The 21,972-nt window shown below is 40.4% G+C and overlaps 1 protein-coding gene across 1 annotated transcript in view; it reads left to right on the forward strand.

Annotated features, from left to right (window-relative positions):
* Positions 1 to 21,469, forward strand: part of ESR1 (estrogen receptor 1) — a 333,527-nt gene extending 312,058 nt beyond the window's left edge. The window contains exon 8 of the mRNA XM_073557685.1: positions 15,121 to 21,469. Coding sequence (XP_073413786.1) covers positions 15,121 to 15,349 — 229 coding nt within the window. The 3' untranslated portion in view covers positions 15,350 to 21,469. The remainder of the gene's footprint in view (positions 1 to 15,120) is intronic.
* The last annotated feature ends 503 nt before the right edge of the window (positions 21,470 to 21,972 follow it).

Raw genomic sequence — 21,972 nt, forward strand, 5'->3', positions numbered from 1 at the left:
ATTATGGCTTACAGTCAATGAAAACCCAAAAGTCAAAATTTTGGCCTACTGAAATGTACAGTATGTTCCATAAATGCACTCAATACTTGGTTGGGACTCCTTTTGCTTCAATTACTGCATCAATGTGGTGTGGCATGAAGGCGATCAGCCTGTGGCACTGCTGAGGTGTTATGGAAGCCCAGGTTGCTTTGAAAGCAGCCTTCAGCTCGTCTGCATTGTTGGGTCTGGTGTCTCTCATCTTCCTCTTTACAATACCCCATAGATTCTCTATGGGGCTATGGTCAGGTGAGTTTGCTGGCCAATCAAGCATAGTGATACTGTTGGTTTTAAACCAGATATTGGTACTTTTGGCAGTGTGGACAGGTGCCAAGTCCTGCTGGAGAATGAAATGTCCATCTCCAAAAATCTTGTCGGCAGAGGGGAGCATGAAGTGCTCTAAAATTTCCTGGTAGACGACTGAGCTGACTTTGGTCTTGATAAAGCACAGTGGACCTACACCAGCAGATGACACGGCTCCCAAAACCATCATTAATTGTGGATACTTCACACTAGACCTTGGAACTCAAGGTCTCAGAGTCTGAAGGAAGAGTGGAGAGGCACACAATCCAAGCTGCTTGATGTCTAGTGATAACAAAGGAGCCCCGGCCAAGTATTGAGTTCATTTACTGAACATATATTTCAGTAGGCCAACATTTCAGATTTTAAAATCATTTTCAAGTTGGTGTTATAAAGTACTAGATGGAGGCCCGATGCTATCGCATTGGGAGGGCACCGTGCTCTGCACACAGGATTTCCGTTACAAACAGAGAGATATACTCACCTTCATATGGCCCCCGATCTCCTCTCCACGCTCCCGGCATCTTCCGGTCCCAGTAATGCTTAGCGCGAAGGACCGGAGATGACGTCACTCATGAGAGCGCGATGTCATCAGCGGTCTTTCGCACAAAGCATTACTGGAACCGGAAGATGCTGGGCGCGTGGTGAGAGGAGGGAAAGAGACCGGGGGCTGTCGGAAGGTGAGTATATCACTATTTTTTATTTTAATTCTATTTTTTACAGGTTTATGGTACCCAGGGCTTGGAGGGGAGAGTCCTCTCCTCCGGACCCTGGGTACTATCTGCACATTGAGGGCTGCGCCAGTCATCTCCCGGCTGCGTCTCCGATGACCTCTGTGCAGCAGGAGATAACCCGCGGCAACCGTCGGGAGATCAGCGGCTAGCACTGCAGATTTCCAGATGCTAGTGGTGGCATGCGTCGTTCGAATGCCGCGCCAATTCGTGACCGGACTGCGCCTGACGCTGATTGGTCGTGCCCGGCCGGCCGCGACCAATCAGCGATGCGGGATTTCTGTTACAGACATACAGACAGACAGAATAAGACGATTATATAGTAGATTATAATTTACTGAGATAATGACTTTTGGGTTTTCTTTGGCTGTAAGTCATAATCATCAACATTAACAGAAATACACACTTGAAATGGATAACTCTGTAATGACTCTATCTAATATATGAGTTTTACTTTTTGTATTGAAGAACTGAAATAAATTAACTTTTTGATGATATTCTAATTTTGTGAGATGCACCTGTACATTATTTGTTCAGAGATCTTCATCGAATTTGATAAACAGTATGAACTTGTTTCTTGACAGATGTATAACTTTACATAAGTCCAAGAAGAGACATTATTTAGTGTTCATTAATATTATTGGCCCTTTAGTCTACACTACAGTATTTTGAAAATTCTATCTTCCTATTATCAATTTCATCCAGAACATCTTCCTTTGGTAAGCTCTTTAAGATTATAGGTATTAAGAGGTCCTTTATATCATGTTTACTTTACGTTTTGGCAGAAATTTTGTTACTTAAGTTAGTCTAGGAAATTTAGCTTCCATGTTCTCATAAAAGAAATCCCTTTATTGGCAACACAAGATATACTCCACAGACATAATATCAGTATATGGAAATCTTCCACTTACCATATATCTTTCTAGCAATACAGTGCCAGAAGTAATAGAATTCTGATTAATAATTCTTCTAAAACAGTTCATATAAAAAGATGCAGTTGGCAAATACTTTAATCTTTATTTTGGCAGGTGAGTTAATATGTAGGCAGTTAGTAAATGCTAATACAATCCGGATGCAACAGAAAGTATAGGTATTTCCTTTAAATATTGCCTTTGAATCCACTGCTAGCACTGGCTCAAAAAAAGTGAAACAAAAATTGACACAAAGTTAAAATCACACATGCGAAACATAAGTACATCCAGAAACAAGGATAACTATAAAGAGAGCACTAATAATTCTCTCTTTTGCATCCACTACATTTGATTAATAAAATACATCATGGGGATTATTGAACCAGTGTTATTTTCACTTGGAAGTCTGAGCTGAGTAATTTTTCTTTAATTGGCCAATATGCCCTTAAGTTCCATACCCTGGGCTCAGATTTGTCTAGGAACAAAGAAGTTTTACACAATTCCTTCTGGTCATATCAAAGAGATACAGACCATAAATAATATTCCATTTTTCCTACACAACGCCATCACTCTTGTGTTTCTGCATTCCTTTTTTAGAATTTGTGTTCTACATCTTAATTCATTGTAGACTCGGAAACTTCCTGACCTGATTTAGGAGATTTTCTCAAATAGGAAAAAAAAATTGCAGTGATCTTTCATGCTCTACTCCTGAAGTGTTCATTGACATTGGGGCTGTACAGAATTTCTTGGACTATGATGTGGACCAATGAGAAGGCAAAATTTGTGACATTAAATACCTACATTCTACATACCTTGTGTTTGCGCTAGCTCTTTTTCACCCTGAAGTTCTCATGCCTTTTTATGTCAAAGTTGATGCCTTCACTGTCAATTTCACTGCCATCCTGTCTTAAAAGATAATTTGTTTGGTTGGAAATCTCCACCCTTGAGCTTTGTTCTCTGAAAATTCTCATCAACATAATAGATGTAAACTTCTATATATCTCTATATTTCTCTTCAATCCACCACCCACAGACAAATAAGCAGGTAAAACAGACCAATAAGACCCTATAATAATTTAAAGCCCTTTCATCATTGCACAAACAGATAATTGGCTGACTTACTGCCCATAATAACAATAATAATAATAATAATAAATTTTATTTCTATAGCGCCAACATATTCCGCAGCACTTCACATTTCAGAGGGGACTTGTACAGACAATAGACATTACAGCATAACAATAATCACATAGATCATAACAGATACCAAGAGGAATGAGGGCCCTGTTCGCAAGCTTACAATCTATGAGGAAAAAGGTAGACACGAAAGGTGGGTGGTAACAATTGCCCTGATTATATGGACCAGCCATAATGTTAAGTGTGTAACAGTACAGACACAGAGGGCTAATGGATGCATAAAGCATGTAGGAACATGATGCGGGGATCCTGGTTATGGTAAAACTTGTGGCTGTGCCACACAGGGATAGATTAGGTTAATGTGTTGAGGTGGTAGGCCAGTCTGAATAAATGCGTTTTCAGGGCACGCTTAAAATTGTGGGGATTGGGGACTAATCGTATTGACCTGGGAAGTGCATTCCAAAGAATTGGCGCAGCACGTGTATTGTCTTGGAGATGGGAATGGGAGGTTCTGATTATTGAGGATGCTAACCTCAGGTCATCAGCAGAGCGGAGGGTGCGGGTAGGGTGGTATACTGAAACAAGGGAGGAGATGTAAGGTGGTGCTGAGCCATGGAGAGCTTTGCGGGTGAGGGTAATAAGTTTGTACTGGATTCTGGAGTGGATTGGTAACCAGTGTAATGACTGGCACAAGGTAGATTGGCGAGGAATATGATCCTGGCTGCAGCATACAAGACAGATTGGAGGGGGGAGAGTTTGGTAAGAGGGAGACCGATTAGAAGAGAGTTACAATAATTGAGATGAGAATGAATAAGAGAAACAGTAAGAGTTGTTGCGGAGTCAAAAGTAAGAAAAGGCCAAATTCTATAGATATAGTGAGGACATGATGTTAGACACAGCATTTAGACAATCGCTGGTGTTTTCTAGAAAGGCAGGCATGATATCAGGAGACGAAGCGTATAATTAGGTGTCATCAGCCTAGAGATGGTACTGGAAACCAAATCTACTGATTGTTTGACCAATAGGGGCAGTGTACAAAGAGAAGAGGAGGGGGCCTAGGACTGATCCTTGAGGAACCCCAACAGTAAAGGGGGTTTTACACATAGCAATATCGCTAGCGATATCGTTATAACGTCACCGATTTTGTGACGTAGCAGCAATATTGCTAGTGATATCGCTATGTGTGATACTTACCTCCGACCGGCTCCCCCGCTGTCCATCGCTGATCGCACGAGAATGTCCGGCTCCATTTCTCGTCGTCAGCTTCCTGCTGGGGCTTCCTGCTGTGACGACGAGCGACGCGTGGGGGCGGGTGGGAGGATGTCAGGATCGCTGTGTGTGAAAGGTGAGTATCGTGCGCTGCGTCGCTGCTGCATCACTGTGAGATCTTTCTGTGTGAAAGCTCACTAGCGATCATTTAGCGATGCAACAGCGATCCTGACCGGGTCGTATCGCAGGTCGGATCGCTGGTGCATCGCTAAATGTAAAAGGGCCTTAAGGGGAAGATGAGATGAGGAGGAACCAGCAAAAGATACAGTAAAGGAGCGGTCAGAGAGATAGGAGGAGAAACAGGAGAGAACGGTGTCCTCGATGCCAATGGAACAGAACATAGTGAGGAGGAGCTGATGATCCACAGTGTCAAATGCTGCAGAGAGATCCAAGAGAATTAGCATGGAGTAATGACCATTTGATTTAGCTGTTAGTAGATCATTAGATATAGAAAGAACACCGTGAGCACAACTCAAGATGGTGCTAAGGTTAGATTCCCAAACCGTTAAAGCAACAAATATAAACCTAGCACTCAACTTAAAGTTATTTGCAAGGCGGTTTATTGTAGTACACGAAAAAAGACGTTTCGGTCAATATGACCTTCTTCAGTTACGTGTGGTATATAGATTGTGTAGAGCTTATAGGCATCTATCAGAAAGGATGATGGTACTTTAAGCATTGAGGAGAATAATCTCTCTAAGGTAATGACCTTGTCAGTATATAGGAGAGGTGCAAACGTGCCTCCAGATGTGGTGTACAGTGGATAAGACGGGAGTGGACCAGGCGTTCCAGGAGTTTAGAGATGAAGAGAAGATTAGAGACAGGTCTATAGTTAGAGGCACAGTTTTGGCCGAAGGATGGCTTTTTAAGTAGTGGATGTATGATGGCATGCTTAAATGAGGAGGGAAAGATACCAGAAGAGAGAGAGAGGTTAAATATTTAGTTAGGTGAGGGGTGACAGCAGCGGAAAAGGACTGGAGGAGATGTGATGGAAATGGGTCACTGGTGCAAGTGGTTGGGCGAGAAGATGCAAGGAGCCTGCTTACTTCTTCTGTGACTGGTTCAAAATCAGAGAGTGAGCTAGATGCAGTGGGGGAGGGAGGACATTGCATGGTATGAGGTGATTGGGAGATAATTTCCTGTTGGATCTGGTCAATTTTTTCTTTTAAGTAATTGGCCAGATCGTCAGCTCGAAGCTCTATGTTTGGGGCCTGTACTCTTGGGTTGAGTAGAGAATGAAAAGTGTCAAACAAACGTTTAGGGTTATTGGACAGTGAGGTGATGAGGATGTTGAAATAGGTTTGTTTTGAGAGGTGAAGGGCAGTGTTGTATATTCTAAGCATAAACTTATAATGGATGAAATCTTCGTGTAGATTGGATTTTCTCCACAGACGTTCGGCGCACCTGGTGCACTGCTGCAGGAAACGTGTTTGCAGGGTGTGCCAGGGTTGTCGCCATCTGTGTTGTAGTATTCTATGTATAGCAGGTGCAAATTCATCCAGGGCACTTTGAAGTGCTTCATTGTAATGCTTCAATGCAAAATCAGGACATGAGAGGGAGGAGATAGGGGCCAATGACGACTGCAAGTTCTTCATAGGTTTCTGGGTGTTAATGGCCTATATGTTTCTATAAGTATGGACAGTGGGGGTGACCTGAGCGGCCTGGCAGTTCTTGATAGAGAATGAAAGAAGGTTGTGGTCAGAGAGCGGGAGAGGGGAGTTTGCAAAATCATCCACTGCACAAAGCTGAGAGAAGACCAAGTCGAGGGAGTTTTCGTCTTCATGCATTGGAGAATTAGTAAGCTGCGAAAGGCCAAATGAGGAGGTTAGAGATAAAAGGTGAGTATCAGATGGGGAGAGGAGAAGAGCAATAGGGATGTTGTAATCGCCCATGATGAGGGTAGGGATGTCACAGCAAAGAAAATATGGAAGCCAAGTGGCAAAATGATCCAGGAACTGATGGGAGGGGCCGGGATGACGATATACCACCACCACTCGCATGGAGAAAGGGGTGTAGAGTCTGACGGCATGGACCTCAAAAGAAGGGAAGTCAAGTGATGGTACTTGAGGGATAACCTGAAAGGTACATTTTGGTGATAGGAGCAGACCAACGCCTCCACCTGCTCTATTGTCTGATTCTTGGGGTATGATAGAAGTGTAGTCCACCATATGAAAGAGCAGCAGCAGTGGTAGTGTCTGACTGCTGAATCTATATTTCAGTAAGAGCCAGAAGATTAAGAGAATTAGAAAGGAAGAACTCATGAATGAAGGAGAGTTTTATACACACTGAGCGAGAATTCCAAAGGGCACAATTAAGAGAGACAGATGGCATGCAGGGAATATTAATAAGATTAGAGGGGTTTCTGAGTGTAGCAGTTGGGGGGTTTGACTTTCTATAACATGGGGGACCAGGGTTGGGAGCAATGTCTCCTGCGACTAGGAGGAGGATAGAAAGAGTGAGCAGATGGTTAAGTGATTTGTGAGAGCGTCTCTGATGTTGAATGGTGGGACTGACTGGATCTGTGCAATTTAGCAATGTGAAAAGAGCGTGAGTGCTATACATAGGAGAGGAAAGGAGTGAGGGGCCGATATGGATGGAGTGTAGAGAGTTAATGCCAGGGCGGTGGATGTGTGTGAATGCAGCGGCCAGGATATAAATTATACAAATGCATATGGTATATCTTTGTTGTAATCCAAATGTACAGGGAGTAGATGTATATAAGTGTCTTACCTGTCTCCTGCCCTGTCTAACTGCCATGTTATGACTGCCTCATACTTTGATCAAATGTACTTCAATTAAATGTGCATAAATGCCCCCTGCATAAATGCCTTCCCCAAGCTATGTCTGAATATATAGGAGGCTAAGGCTTAGATCTCCTTTTTTTCTGCTCTTCTCGTTAATCAATCAAACTAAATTGAGACAGCAGGACCCAATCAATGTTGTGTTCAGATAAACAAATGTCCAGCACTACAGGGTTCATAAAGCACTTTGAAAAGTTTCTTGACCTCACAACATAAGGGGACAAGCAGAGTAAGTTGAAATAGCTATATACCAGATATGAGCTTGCATAGTTGAAAACACATATGTAGCATTCAGGATCAACTGCTTGCTGACATTGAATGGAGTGGAGACATACAGGAGTTGATTCAGAGCAGAGATTGAAAAAGTTGGTTACCAGATATAAGCTTGCATAGTTGAAAACACATATGTAGCATTTAGGATTAACTGCTTGCTGACATTGAATGGAGTGGAGACACACAGGAGTTGATTCAGAGCAGAGATTGAAAAAGCTGGTTACCAGATATAAGCTTGCATAGTTGAAAACACATATGTAGCATTCAGGATTAACTGCTTGCTGACATTGAATGGAGTGGAGACACACAGGAGTTGATTCAGAGCAGAGATTGAAAAAGCTGTTTACCAGATATAAGCTTGCATAGTTGAAAACACATATGTAGCATTCAGGATTAACTGCTTGCTGACATTGAATGGAGTGGAGACACACATGAGTTGATTCAGAGCAGAGATTGAAAAAGCTGTTTACCAGATATAAGCTTGCATAGTTGAAAACACATATGTAGCATTCAGGATTAACTGCTTGCTGACATTGAATGGAGTGGAGACACACAGAAGTTGATTCAGAGCAGAGATTTAAAAAGCTGGTTACCTGTATGAAGAGAACAGAGATACATGTCACATTCATCCATGTTATAACTGCCTCACACTTTGATCAAATGTACTTTGCATTTTGCAGTGAGAAATAAGTATTTGATCCCCTATCAACCATTAAGAGTTCTGGCTCCTAGAGACCAGTTAGGTGCTCCTAATCAACTCATTACCTGCATTAAAGACAGCTGTCTTATATAGTCACCCTTATGAAAGACTCCTGTCCACAGACTCAATTAATCAGTCAGACTCTAACTTCTACAACATGGGCAAGACCAAAGAGCTTTATAAATATGTCAGGGACAAGATCATAGACCTGCACAAAGCTGGAATGGGCTACAAAAGCATAAGTAAGATGCTGGGTGAGAAGGAGACAACTGTTGGTGCAATAGTAAAAAAATGGAAGAAATACAAAATGACTGTCAATTGACATCGATCTGGGCTCCATGCAAAATCTCACCATGTAGGGTATCCTTGATCATACCTATGACCCAAAAAAACACCATCCCCACTTTCAAGTATGGAGGTGGAACCATTATGATTTGGGGGTGTTTCTCTGCTAAGGGCACAGGACTACTTCACCACATCAATGGGAGAATGGATGGAGCCAGTACCGTAAAATCCTGAGCAACAACCTCCTTCCCTCCGCCAGGACATTAAAATGGGTTATGGCTGGGTCTTCCAGCAAGACAATGACCCAAAATATACGGTCATGGCAACAAAGGATTTTATCAAAAACAAGCACATTAAGGTCATGGAGTGACCTAGCCAGTCTCCAGACATTAATCCCAGAGAAAAGTTATGGAGGGAGTTGAAGCTCTGAGCTGCCAAGCGACAACCTCAAAATCTTAATGATTTAGAGGTTGTCGCAAACCTCATCAGCAACTTCAATTAACATCTCACTGCTGTGCTTGCCAATAAGGATTTTTCCACCAAATATTAAGTCTGTTTGAGGGACCAAATACATATTTCTCACTGCAGAATGCAAATAAATGTATATAATTTATACCATGTGATTTTCTGGATTTTATTTTTGATATTTTATCTCTCAACGTTAAAATTAACCTACGCTTAAAATTTATAGGGTGCTCATGTCTTTGTCAGTGGGCAAACTTACAAAATCATCAAGGGATCAAATACTTATTTCCCCCACTGTATTTGAAAACCCACAATACACAAAGGAAGCAAGATGCCAACTTGAAAGAGATTAGTCTTAAGCCTCTCATACATATTAGATAGCTGTCAGCCCAAAACACATTAGACAGCAGGCCGAAACCAGATTTGGTAATCAATAATCTGGGGCTCTAATCTGCTGTTACTGAATGACAACTGAAACTGATTTGCTTTAGAGTCTAGGCTAGAAATGTTTGCCTCCAATTTTGTTAACCTGGACCATGACATGTTGCAGCCTTTACAAATAAAGCTTACAGTAGATCTTTCCAAAATGAATTTACAGTGATACAGCAGACTAACTGAATGCACACATGAAAAGTTTGGAGACGTCTTGTCTACTGCTGAGGTGACAAGTAGAGATGAGCAGATAGATCCGTGGAGAATCAAGTCAAATTTTCTGAAACTTCTGGTTTCACGAGAATTTGAACATTTTGAGTTTCAATTTGCAAAAAAGAGCCTTGCTGCTGCTGAAGCACCAGATAGTGGGCTAAAATAATTTTTCATGTTCATGTGGACTTCCTCATAATTCCCTGCAGTTGTGTAATTTAGCGGATTATCTTTATTATTAACATGTACTGTTGTGGTCAGTACTTGGGCCATCACAGATCAGCGATTCCCAGCGGATCATGTATTGTACAGCAGAGTCATTTTCCATCTCAAGAGTCACTGGGTAAATCTCTCTTTTCTGTAGAGTGTATGATCAGCGGGGTCCTCTCTCTCCCGTAGAGTGTTAGCTCTTATGGTCAGCGGTGTCCTCTCTCTCCTCTCCCCCATGTGTATTTTCTGAGTTATTGCAAGCCTTCAAGTATTGAGATTTGCACTAAGTTATTTGCTGCAAACCAAAATTCTAGGTAAAATGCAGTGAAGCTCATCTGTAGTGACAAGTTATTATGAGCAGAAAAAGAGTTGAAACACAAGAATGGATTTTTTTTGGTTCCCACAAGTCCTCAAAATGTGCAATAGGAACATCACATCTACATCAAAATAGTATCAACCAAAACACCAGTACGCCACACAAAAAAGCAAGTCCTCACAAAGCTCCGTTGATGGAAAATTGAAATTGTTATGGGTCTCAAAACTTGGTGGCACAAATCAATGTTTTTTTTATTTAAAAATTCAGAATTTAAAATAGTAAAATAGTACCACCCTGGAGAATTGAGTTAAAAGTCTTACCACATGAATTGAAATAGGAAGCTAAACCTGACATGTTTCAGGCAGCAAATTCTGTCCCGTTCCACACTGAGAGCCCACATACAGTACATGCTTAGCCAAAGCGAGCATGCATGTGTATGATGGAGTCAGGAAGAATAGCTAAATTAGCGTTCAGCCAAAGCTATTGAAGGTGCATGTTAACCCACCTGACCAGGTATTACGAGGAAATGATTTAGGCTGTGTTTCTTAACAGTTGGCTTTGATAAACCAATTCTTAAGTTATGTAGCTAAATTGTTAAAATATCACAGATAAACCTTGGAATTTTTTTTTTACTAGTTACTCCCAGAATGTTTTAATAAAGCTCTTAAGCAAATGTTAATCTCTTGGAGTAAGGGTTCCGATCTGCTCGAATAATAAGACATGCTTGGCAAGAAAATCTAAGCAACATGCACTATTTCTTGGCCCAAACTCATATTATAAATCTTCTGCCTAAATGAAACCGTCTACAGTGAAACACTATGGTTCTAAAAGGTTTCCAAAGTGTACAAGATGGTATACTTGATATGGAAGCAATATGTACTAACTGTTCAAGGGGTTGTTCTCTTTTGGGAATAATTTTTCTATTTTAATTAAATGCATGTATTTGGGGCTAAAAAAATCATTTTTGCAATTGAGTTTTATGAAAAATTCTGGACTGTTTGGCGTTCACAGGCTTTTTGTTTTATTGCCCATTCAACTTTGTGATCTGTAGTGGTAAATCAGGTCAGAGGAGAGCAGAAAAGGATAGATAACAGTTACAGATTCCCCATCAGACCATGCTGGCACACCAACTGACAGATTCTCAGTTATCTCCTTCTGCAGCCAGTAATAGACAGGGCACCATAAAGGCTATAGAAGACAAGCGGTGCAAAAGTTTTAGTGAGATCCAATTGAATAAATAATTTTTGGCCCCAGTTAAATGCATTTAAGTAAAAAATAAAACGCCCCCCCAAGGGTATAAACAAATGTTAGGCTGCTGTGAGATAATTTTATGTCTTGGAAGGGTATAAATCAAGCATGAGACATCACATAGGTGGAAAGCCGAGCCTAGCAGATAATATGATTTTACCAATTTCTTAACAGAGATGCCATTTAAAAGAGATTATGATTGTAATGCCGTGTTTTTGTGGTTTGAGTGTTCCAACAATATGAAACAGTGAAAAAAGTTCCGATTTCCATAGGGAAATACAGCCAATGTACAACATGAGTTCAAACCACTGATATACAAGCTGATGGGTCAATGTGCCAAGTATCTTTGTCCGGTACTAGTGATTAGAGCGCATACTTGGATAAAGTGTTATTAGAGTCTCTTTGGCGTGCTCGAGTACTATGCTCAAGTCCCCATGGCTGCATTGCCTAACAAACAGGGAATCCCTACATGTATTGCGGCTATCGAACAGCCATGAGACATGCAGCCACGACGACTCAAACATAGTATTTGAGCACGCCAAAGATACTCTATTAACACACGAGCATGTTCGGACAACACCTTATCAGAGCATGCTCGCTTATCACTATTCGGTACATTAATGTTTAATGTTTGATAAAACTGTCATTTGATCCTGTATCTAAGCATAAAATCATAATATTGTGCTATATGCCTCCTATTTTATATCATTTTTACGAACTGACTATTAATCCTTTTCTTTAAAATGGCACTATCATTTAAGAACCCATCTGAAATTTAATAATATCTTGGCAGAAGATTAGTTCAGTGAAACTCCAGGTTCTGAGATCACACACATAAGCAAGATTTCAGAAAGGAGAGTTTAATGTCAAGAACATGTGAACTCACAAACGTAGTAATTTGCTAAAAAGTGTCATCGACCTTCTCTTAAGCACTGCCATCACACTGTACACAAAAAGAATGACTCTTACAGCTCTGCCATGTGCACAAACGAACACAGCTCCACACAGAATACAAGGTAAACGCAAGAAGTGAAGAACACTAAGGGCCCAATTATTTTTTTTTATTCACTTTACTTTTTGCGCCCTTTGATATTCATTACCTTTTTTTTGTGCTATACGCTTCAAAGTAGTGCATGTGCTTCATGAATTGTGCCCAAGGAAAAAATGCTCTTTTTTCAACATTTTAGCAAAACAGTCACAATTCACTAAAATGTCATAAAATGCAAAAATTTTAAGCGTGCATAACATCACTCCTCTGGGGAGACGGGAGTATATTTGTGCAAAAATGATGCTGCTTTTTAAAAAGTCGCAATTCAAGAATCAGGTAAAAACTTTTGTAAAACCCAAACCTCGCCCACAACGATGGACATTAAAAGAAAAGGCAAACACGTTAAAAAATAGACATAAAAAGGTACAAAATAAAAGAAGAATATGGAGCAAATAAAAGCAGGCGAAAAACACCAAAAACTAGATTTAGTATCTAACTTTAGTATCTAATTTAGTATCTAGATTTAGTATCTAGTATCTAACAAGAGAAAATGCAATAATGAATTAGGCCCTATCTATATTATTTGGTGCTGTGCTCTCTTAAATGAAAGTGTCACTTGATTCATGCTGCCCAAAGCCCAGGCAGCATGAATCATAATATCAGTGCACATTTGCAGCCAGGTATATATTGAATGTACTTTAAAGATCCCACTATAGTCGGAGATGAGACTAGCCCGCCACTGCCCCCTGTTGCCTCTTCCCAGCACTGCTGCAGGTAATTGACAGGTTTCTCGCCATGTGGAAAATTCTGAAGCATGCAGCCAGGCTCAGATTGATGCTGCCCGCTGTTTGGGCAGCATAACTTAGGTTACCTTTAGGCTGTGTGCCCACGTTGCGTTTTTTTAAGCGTTTCCGCAGCGTTTGTGCCAGCTCAGACGCTGCAGAAACGCTTAAAAGAAGTTTCAAATGAAATTGCATACGTTTTTGGCTTTTTGTGCCAATGCATGCGTTTTTAAACGCTCAGGAATCGCTTAGCGGCTTAAAACGCGGCATGCTCATTAATTTCCGCATTGCTGAGCGTTTTTAGCGTTTTCCAATGGTCCCAGAAACCGCGCGGAAAAAAACGCATCAAAAACGCGAGTCTTTTGTGCAAAAAACGCGCAAGAAACGCTCGGAAATAAAATGCGCATTTTCTGGGAAGGGGATCAGTTTCCTGAACATTTAAAAATGCTAACATGGGCACATAGCCTTAAGATGCATTGTTACATTCTGTATTTTTATTTCGTATAGATTTAAGTAGCACAAAATAATAATGGGTCATGATGAGCTAAAAACTATAACTCACACCGCTGTGATACCATAGCAAAAGTTCACCTCCCTAATCTGACAGTCGTCACTTTTTACCAGCAGAAGGCAGAAAGCATTATATGCCAACATTCAACAATGTTCAAGAGTAGGGCTAGTAAAGCTGCAGTAGGAGGAGTGCCAGGGCAGTCTATAGGAAAATTCAGATGTGAGCAATGAACCCATCTCTTTTACACCTCTTGCTGAGACTAAGGGCTTATTCAGATGTTCTCCCTTTTTTCTCGTACAATAAAAATGGTCCCCGTTTCATGAGTAATTTTTTTCAGACTTTAATCAGATTTTCAGTTCAATTTCAATAAAGTTTGGTTCAAGTTTGATCAGTTTTTCACAGATGAAAAAAAAAAATTCTACCTTCTCCTGTCCAGACTCGTATTGCCGATTTTGATCCGACACTCAGATCAACATCGGCCAATTCTCAACAGTCTTATGTGGACCACTCAGTCTGCCAAAAAATATCAGACAATGAACATAGACTATACTTGGTTTTAGTTATATTCATGAAAAATATGGATGGAACTCATAAGGCTTCTTTCACACTTCAGTTTTTTGACGTCAGTCAAAATCAGCCACTTTTAGAAAAAACGGATCCTCCCATTTTTGGGCGGATCTGTTTTTTTCCCCCATTGATTTGCATTAGTGGCGGATTTTGACAGATGGTTGTCCGTTGAGTCCGTTTTTTGACGGATCCATGAGAATTTTAGCAGCTCCCGGGTGGACCAGACGGACACTGCAACGTTTTTTTTGGTTGACGATCCGCTAATTTTAACTGCGCATGCCCGAAAGGTGAAAGCCGGGAGCAGTTTTAACCCTGAAATGCCGTCCCGGGAGCCGCTAAAATTCTCTCTCCTCACCTCGCACGTTCCTCCTCACCTCGCACGTTCCAGGCCACCGCTCGATCTCCAAGTCGCGGCCGCCGCGCGATCTCCAAGTCGCGACCGCCGCGCGATCTCCAAGTCGTGGCGCCGCGTGATTTACATGCTGTGGTCGCTTTAAATCTCGCCGCTTGCCTTCTCCCACGGATCTGTTACCAGCGTGGTCCACTGAAATCCGTCCGTCATTGAACGGAGATGGATCAGTTGCTGTTAACCTTTGGCGGATTTCAGCTGACCACCGACGACGGCGGTATGAAATAGGCCTAAGAAAAAAAACGGACATATGAAAGAGCCCTAAGATTGACTGCTGAGATGAAAGGACAAAATTGCGCAGTTGTGATTTTACTAGTTATTGCAGAGTTAGATGTGAATTGACTCATAGTAGGAAGCAAACACTGTGTTCTATAAACATTTACGGTACTTGAGGATGGATTTTATATGATAACTGGAGATTTTTTTTAATACAGCACAAGGTACAGGCAAACTGATTTTACATTTCTTTACTATAAAGCCAGTGTCAGTGAAATAAGACATTTTATGCACTAAATAATATTGTTACTTCTATCTTTACAGCAATAAGGGAATGGAACATCTGTACAGCATGAAGTGCAAAAATGTCGTACCCCTCTATGACTTGTTGCTGGAGATGTTGGATGCCCATCGGATGCATACACCTAAAGACAAATTTGTAGCTCAAGAAGAAGACAGCCAGAGCCCTATAAATGCTGCGACCACGACGTCACCATGCTTACAGTCTTATTATGTCAATAGAGAGGAGGCGGGTTTGCAGAATACAGTATGAGAGTGTTTTCTACTTACTTTAATTTTTTTTTAATTAATTGGCCTTTTGTGGCCAAGAAATTCCCAGCAGTATACTACCTAACTATAGTCCGTGTATCAGATCGGCTGCATATGTACACACACTCCGGCATGCATCTATGCTGAATCATTTATGGTGCAGGTCTTCATAGTCGCTTGCTGTACTTCACAAGGAAAAGGATCCTTTGCTTTATTGGGCTCTACCCATCAAAATCAAAGCTTTAAGTGATGTTCTAGCATGTAACGCTGTGCATAAGTTGTTTTCTTCAGCTTGTATTTCCTAGATGGATAGTGTGGGGATAGCATGGACAGTTGCTGACGCATTCCACACTTCGTGTATTTCATAGGTTCACACATGCAAGTCCTTACCAATTAAACACATAGCATTAACATATATCAGTTACAAGATCACCTTACCTACCTTATGTAAGTGTATCTAGTTCTCAGTGTTTCTGTAGATATTGATCGTTCCATTATATGTACTACCTGTATATAGATTCCAACATCCATATTACTTAATGATTTCTTTCCCTTTTACAAACAAGTTTCCATAAAAAACAGTACATTGATGAGAATACACATGGTGCCTAAACTGCAATGGGTACAATGTACTTTTTATAATTACTGTGTAGTCCTCAAGGGCTAGAAGTCATTAATCTTGATCCCCGACAGTGGGTCACCATGGCCATGATCCTAACTACTTTTGTAAGTCTTTTACTTTCTAAAAGAAATCTTATGCTATGTCTTTACTTAATACTGTTTTATACCGCTAGACTAGATGTTTGTGGCCTTAACCATGACAATTCTACATAATTTATCTGTTCTTTTGCTGACCATTGTGTAACGTATCAGTGGTTGTGCTCAGCACTATGCACAGCCCATATGATATATACACTAGTAAGGCCGTAAAGACAATAGCGACAAGCAAATGATCAGATTTGTTATAGGAAAAAATTCACCTTCGCTTAGGATACATTAGGCAAAATTTTATCATTTTGGATGAATTGGAGAGAATAGACTAATGAACTTACTGAATGAATACTATGGTTTGACCAAACTGGGCAGATTGTTGAATTTCTAAATCATTACTATTTGTTGTTATACCGGACTGAAATGTATTGCAGCTGACAACTGGGTTGCAGATTACATAAGTGTGTATCAATCAGTTAGAAAGTCTAAACTATAAAACCATACAAATTGAGTTTATATCTTTTTTAATGGCAAAAAATGTTTTCAACGTTCCAAACGGTTTTTGGTCAAAAATGATATATACATTTATTATGGATTTCATTATCCATCAGGATTATGTAGCAGAATATATCTCGCCAGAGAAGTTTGTCCTTTTCCACTTTCAGTCCATCATCTGCCACATGAGCTCTACTTGTGTAGCTTGTCTAATAGTATATATTGTTTTGCAGACCCTGAAATGTTCTGTAACCTGGACACCTTGGTTTAAATCCTGTTCTCCACTTTTAATACAATTATTCATGGAAATAGGATATTTAATGCTCATCTTCTACACACAGTTGCCAATACACCCACACACGGGACCTTGGACACCAATATTCTGTACATATTGACTGATTATTTCCTCTGCAAAGGACATTCGGTTTAACCCAAAGTGGGATAATTGGGCATTGCCTTCTTCCACTAGCTTTAACCAGCTATGGAAGCCCTGTTTATCGATTTTCTGGTTTTAAATCAAGTGGAACATCTCAGATCGCGCTCACAAATGTATAAATTTGAGCACACCTACCCACAGTTGCCATTGCTCAGTGTTTATTTGCCACCAATTGTCTCAACCATAGAATGACTAATAAAGACAGGGACAATCTTTGTCTCTGATCTGCTCAAACGCTAATAAAGTAGAAAAAAATTCCAATTCTGAATTGACTTAATAGTCTCATTAGTGGCAATTAATTGTTCGATATATTATTCAAAATATTTTTTAGATCTTAAGCCCAAATCTAATTACTTGAGCTGTGATGCTCCCACATGCGTTTTCATTTTTTCTTGGATCCTGCTAAAAATGTAAAAACTTCTAAAGCTATGCACCTTACATAGGCCACGAGTGGCGTATTAATTGCACTATTATCAAAGCAAAAATGATGATTTTTTTTAAGCTAATGCTGTTTACTTACATTGGGGGAGAGGCACTAATCTCCGGTCACAGCTCCTGTACCGGGCAAACTCGAAAAACATTTATTACAATAATTAATGACACTAGGTCTCCCCTGAGGTCTTAACACCTAAAATAAAAATATACTCATACTCTGATTACTTTCTCAAAACTACATTGTTATGAAAGCAAAGTTGCACTATCATTTAAAGTACTATTAAAGGTACCAGACGAAATGGGGATGATACCCCATAAATGCACTAACTTATCCTAATGAACCAAAAGCTGAACTGTGCGCACAAGCAGCAGTTTACGATTACGTTTTCCTGCACAAACTTAATAATAGGAAAATAACCTTTTGAGCATTACTATAGGTATATCTGAAGGTCTGAAGGGATAGCAGCTTTCATTCTTCTTATCCAAATGTAACAGAAATGATTTTGTCATTTAATGGTTTAAGTCCTCCTTGTTTAGATATTGACTTTTCTAAAAGGCTTCATGACATTATAAAAAACCTTTTGTAGGCCTTTGTATGAAGTCAGAGGCAAACCTTGGCACCATGCAAGGGCATACATTTTTTTAGGTGCCATATTATGCATTCATATCACACAGATATATAATGTTGTGTGTGCATAGGCATTTAAGATAAAATAATAGGATACCTACAGTATATAAACCCACAATAGTGTCGAAAACGAGCTCTAAAAAGACGCTTCTTTAATGGGGTGGAGATGCACATGTTTGACTTTTGCTCCTTTTATCTATGGGACTGCTGGAAATCGCAAAGTGATATACTCGGCTTTTTCCTACATTCTCAAGGACAATGAATGTAGCATGCCTACCACCACTTCATTCACGACGGGACTCTGTAGAGCCCGATTCTTGCTCCTCAGAATCGAGTTCTGGTGATCGCTGGGGGTTCCAGAAGGTAGACCCTGAGCAATCAATATGTTATCCCCTGTCCTTCCTTAGAGGGTAGCTTTTGAGTTTGCAAATAACCCTTTAATGATATCACAATGAATTTTTCCAAATATAAGCTCAACTTGATAATTTGTGTTGGATTTGTCTGCAATATAATTGTATAGCACTATTGCAGAATCATCTAACACTGAAAAGTAAACCAATTATCAGCCCCAAATCAATCAATTTCAACACCTCACTTGTCAGAAATTTTCCAAAAGTTACTGAAAGTTAGTGGGGAATAAATTGGTCTATTATGTATATGTGAATACAAGACCCCCAAAATTGTGCCTCTTTTCCATTTGCGTATGTATATGATTTTCTCCACATTACATATTTGTAGACCTATATGCATGGTTTGATTGTATAAAGAAAAGCACCTTACATAATAGAAATAGGTTTATGCTATTGGACAGTTGAATGTATTTCTTATACAGTGTCACATGATTTCTACAATTGAAGCTGTAGGTGTTGATTGGAAGTTGCACATGCAAATATTTGTGCCTTTTATCTCAATTGTCCTTAATAAGCTTAAAGTGCAAACAAAAACGAGGATGAACATATAGGTGAACTGTTGATGTGTTCTAAGTCTAATGATACTGGCAGCTAATATATTTGAGTCTTGTTCCGGTAGACAGAGAATTAAGGGGTTATTTACACTGCAGGATGATGTGATGAATGACCGTTGTTAGGGTCCCATTACATTTAGCGATACACCAGCGATCCCGACAACGATACGACCCGGTCAGGATCACTGGTGCATCGCTAAATGGTCGCTAGTGAGCTGCCACACAGGCAGATCTCACAGCGATGCAGCAGCGATACAGCAATCCATCGGGGGTCGCTGTTACCTGTCACACCGCAGCGATTCTGACGACTTCCGCCTGCGTTCATGAGTTCTGCGATGTCGCTAGTCAGCGCCGAACACAGTGATGCATGCCGGCCAGCGGGATGCCAACAATGAAAAAATGGCCCAGGCCATTCGAGCACGATCAGCGATATCCAGCGGAGGGGGCCGGTTGCAGGTACGTGTCACACAAAGCGAGATCGCTGTTGCGTCACAAAATCGGTGACGTTTTAGCGATCTCGCTAGCGATCTCGCTATGTGAGAAAGGCCCTTTAAAGACATTTGTTAAACGATGATCTTGCCATGTAAACAGGCTGCTGATCACTCGATGAATCAGCAAGACGCTCGTTTATTGGGTGAAAAGATCTTTTGTGAAGCATGAAAGATTATCATTCTTGGCGGTGCATCATCCTGTGTAAGCAGGACTCGCACTACTGAGAACTATCTTGTGTAGATTGCTCAGTGCATTGTTAACGTCAATCGCCCTGTGTAAACAGGCATCAAACAGTAAAAGTTTATTGACCGTGTCGTGCCTTCGGTCGGTCCATGTAAATTGATCATTTGCCTATATGGCAGTAGGTACACAGTAGTAAATTAAAAATAAATTGTACAGGACAGGTATGAAAATATACTAAAATGGAAAAACAAATACAAAATAGCATTATTCTGGGATTTAAAGCAAGAATTCCTGTATCTGATATTAAAACAGTTTTTAGCAATGAGAAAAGTCCAATGTATTATAGGATACAGGTTAGATAGGTCGTGTCACCTCTCCTGACTTGAATGGTTTAGCAAATTCTTGTGTTCACCATGAAATAACAAATCTAGAGCATGTTTTTGTTATGCCCTTCCTCCATTATTCCTCCAGAATATTTATGAATAAATCAACTGGGTCTTGCTATTTTCCTTGTCATAGGGTTTGGGGGTTTGTTCTTAACAGTCTGACATTATCATCCCTGCTTGGGCAGTATCGGAATATGTAGGGATACACCCACAATTGGTAACATCCAGTTGTCAATTTATTAAAAAAAAGATTACAAGGAATGACAGAAAAGGCACAAAAGGCATTATAAGAAAAGATGCCCTAGAATTGTTATTACACGAAAAATATAAAGACTAAAAATAATAAAAATCATTATCAAAATCGAGAATGGATAAAAAGCTGAGTTTTGTACTGTTTTTTCACTCTTACTCATTGGAAAGTTTGCATTTTGACACATTAGGAAATTGACCCTCCAAAAATTTGTCTTTAAACCTTGTCTCCTTTCCAAAGCTGAAGCGAAAATATGGTTGGTTGCAAGGTAGAATGGAGGCAATATATTTATCAAATAACCTAAATTAAAAGAAATCCATCTCCTGAGATGATCCTTGTATTGGGCTGGTTAGAACCATGAAAGTTAGAAAGTCTTGTGGGATCAACTCATACTATGTCTATGACTACTGTATGTCGATCCATATACCTATAGTCTTTAGTGGTGAAACCTGTTCCAGAAGGATGTCCTTTTTGCATACAATTGTCCAGTCAACTGGACTTCTCCATAGAGGTAAAAAAGGAAACAAAGAGAGTATATGCAAACATATGCAAAGTGAAACAGTTACAAACATTTGGCTATACTTTTGTCTGTACAAGTCAGGCCATATGTAGGCCCCAAACACCAAATTAGCCTTAGATGCTTGAATTTATAATTTATAGACAATGTGTACACGGGGCCACGCTTTACAAACTTGCAAATGTGCCAAGATATATTTGCTCCAACTCGCTAGGCATGTTAGATACATTTCTTCTTGTGTCGCCTTACAACTTCTGCACTTATTTACATCTTTTATAAATCCAATCGAAATTCAGTGATAAAATAGTTAGCAACTATTGGTTTAACCCATGTTAGTCATTATATCTTAATCTAAGTTAAAGCGGTTGTCCAGTTAAAATAAAAACAATATTTAAATGTGTGTAAAATAGTAAAGGCTTGAATCACATATAGCGACTAACCAGCGATCCTGACAACGATATCAATGTGTCAGGATCGCTGGTGAATCGCTATGTGATCGCTGGTGAGCTGTCAAACAGACAGCGTCACCAGCGATCAGCACAGCGATGCCGAGCACCTGGCATCGCTGTGCACATAGTAACCAGCGCGCTGATGCAGGAAGCTAGTAACTAACGTACACATCGGGTATCCAAGGGACGTGCGTCCCTAGATACCCGATGTGTATGTTAGTTACCAGCTACCTGCATCAGCGCGCTGGTAACTAACGTACACATCGGGTATCTAAGGGACGCACGTCCCTTGGATACCCGATGTGTACGTTAGTTACCAGCAGATCGCTAGTCTCCCGCCTGTCACACGCAGCGATGCGTTCTGGCCAGCGGGAGACCAGCGACCAAAAAAAAGTCCTGGCCTTTCCTGCAGCGATCAACGATACCGGCATGGGGGCCGGTCGCTGATCACTGTCACACACAGCGATCTCGCTGGTGAGATCGCTGTTGTGTCACAAAAATTGTTACTCAGCAGCGATCTCGCTAGCGAGATCGCTATGTGTGACGGGGCCTTAAGATACACAACCTGCTCATATACTTCCAATTAGAGTTGTTTTATCATTTGAAGCTCAAATTCACCAGTTTTCCTGAATTTTCCTCCAAAAAGTTGATTCTCATCAAATAAATTTGTCACAGATCACA

This window comes from Dendrobates tinctorius, unplaced genomic scaffold (genome assembly GCF_039654945.1).
Source record: "Dendrobates tinctorius isolate UK_male_01 unplaced genomic scaffold, ASM3965494v1 ptg000250l, whole genome shotgun sequence".
In the NCBI taxonomy this organism is placed as follows: domain Eukaryota; kingdom Metazoa; phylum Chordata; class Amphibia; order Anura; family Dendrobatidae; genus Dendrobates; species Dendrobates tinctorius.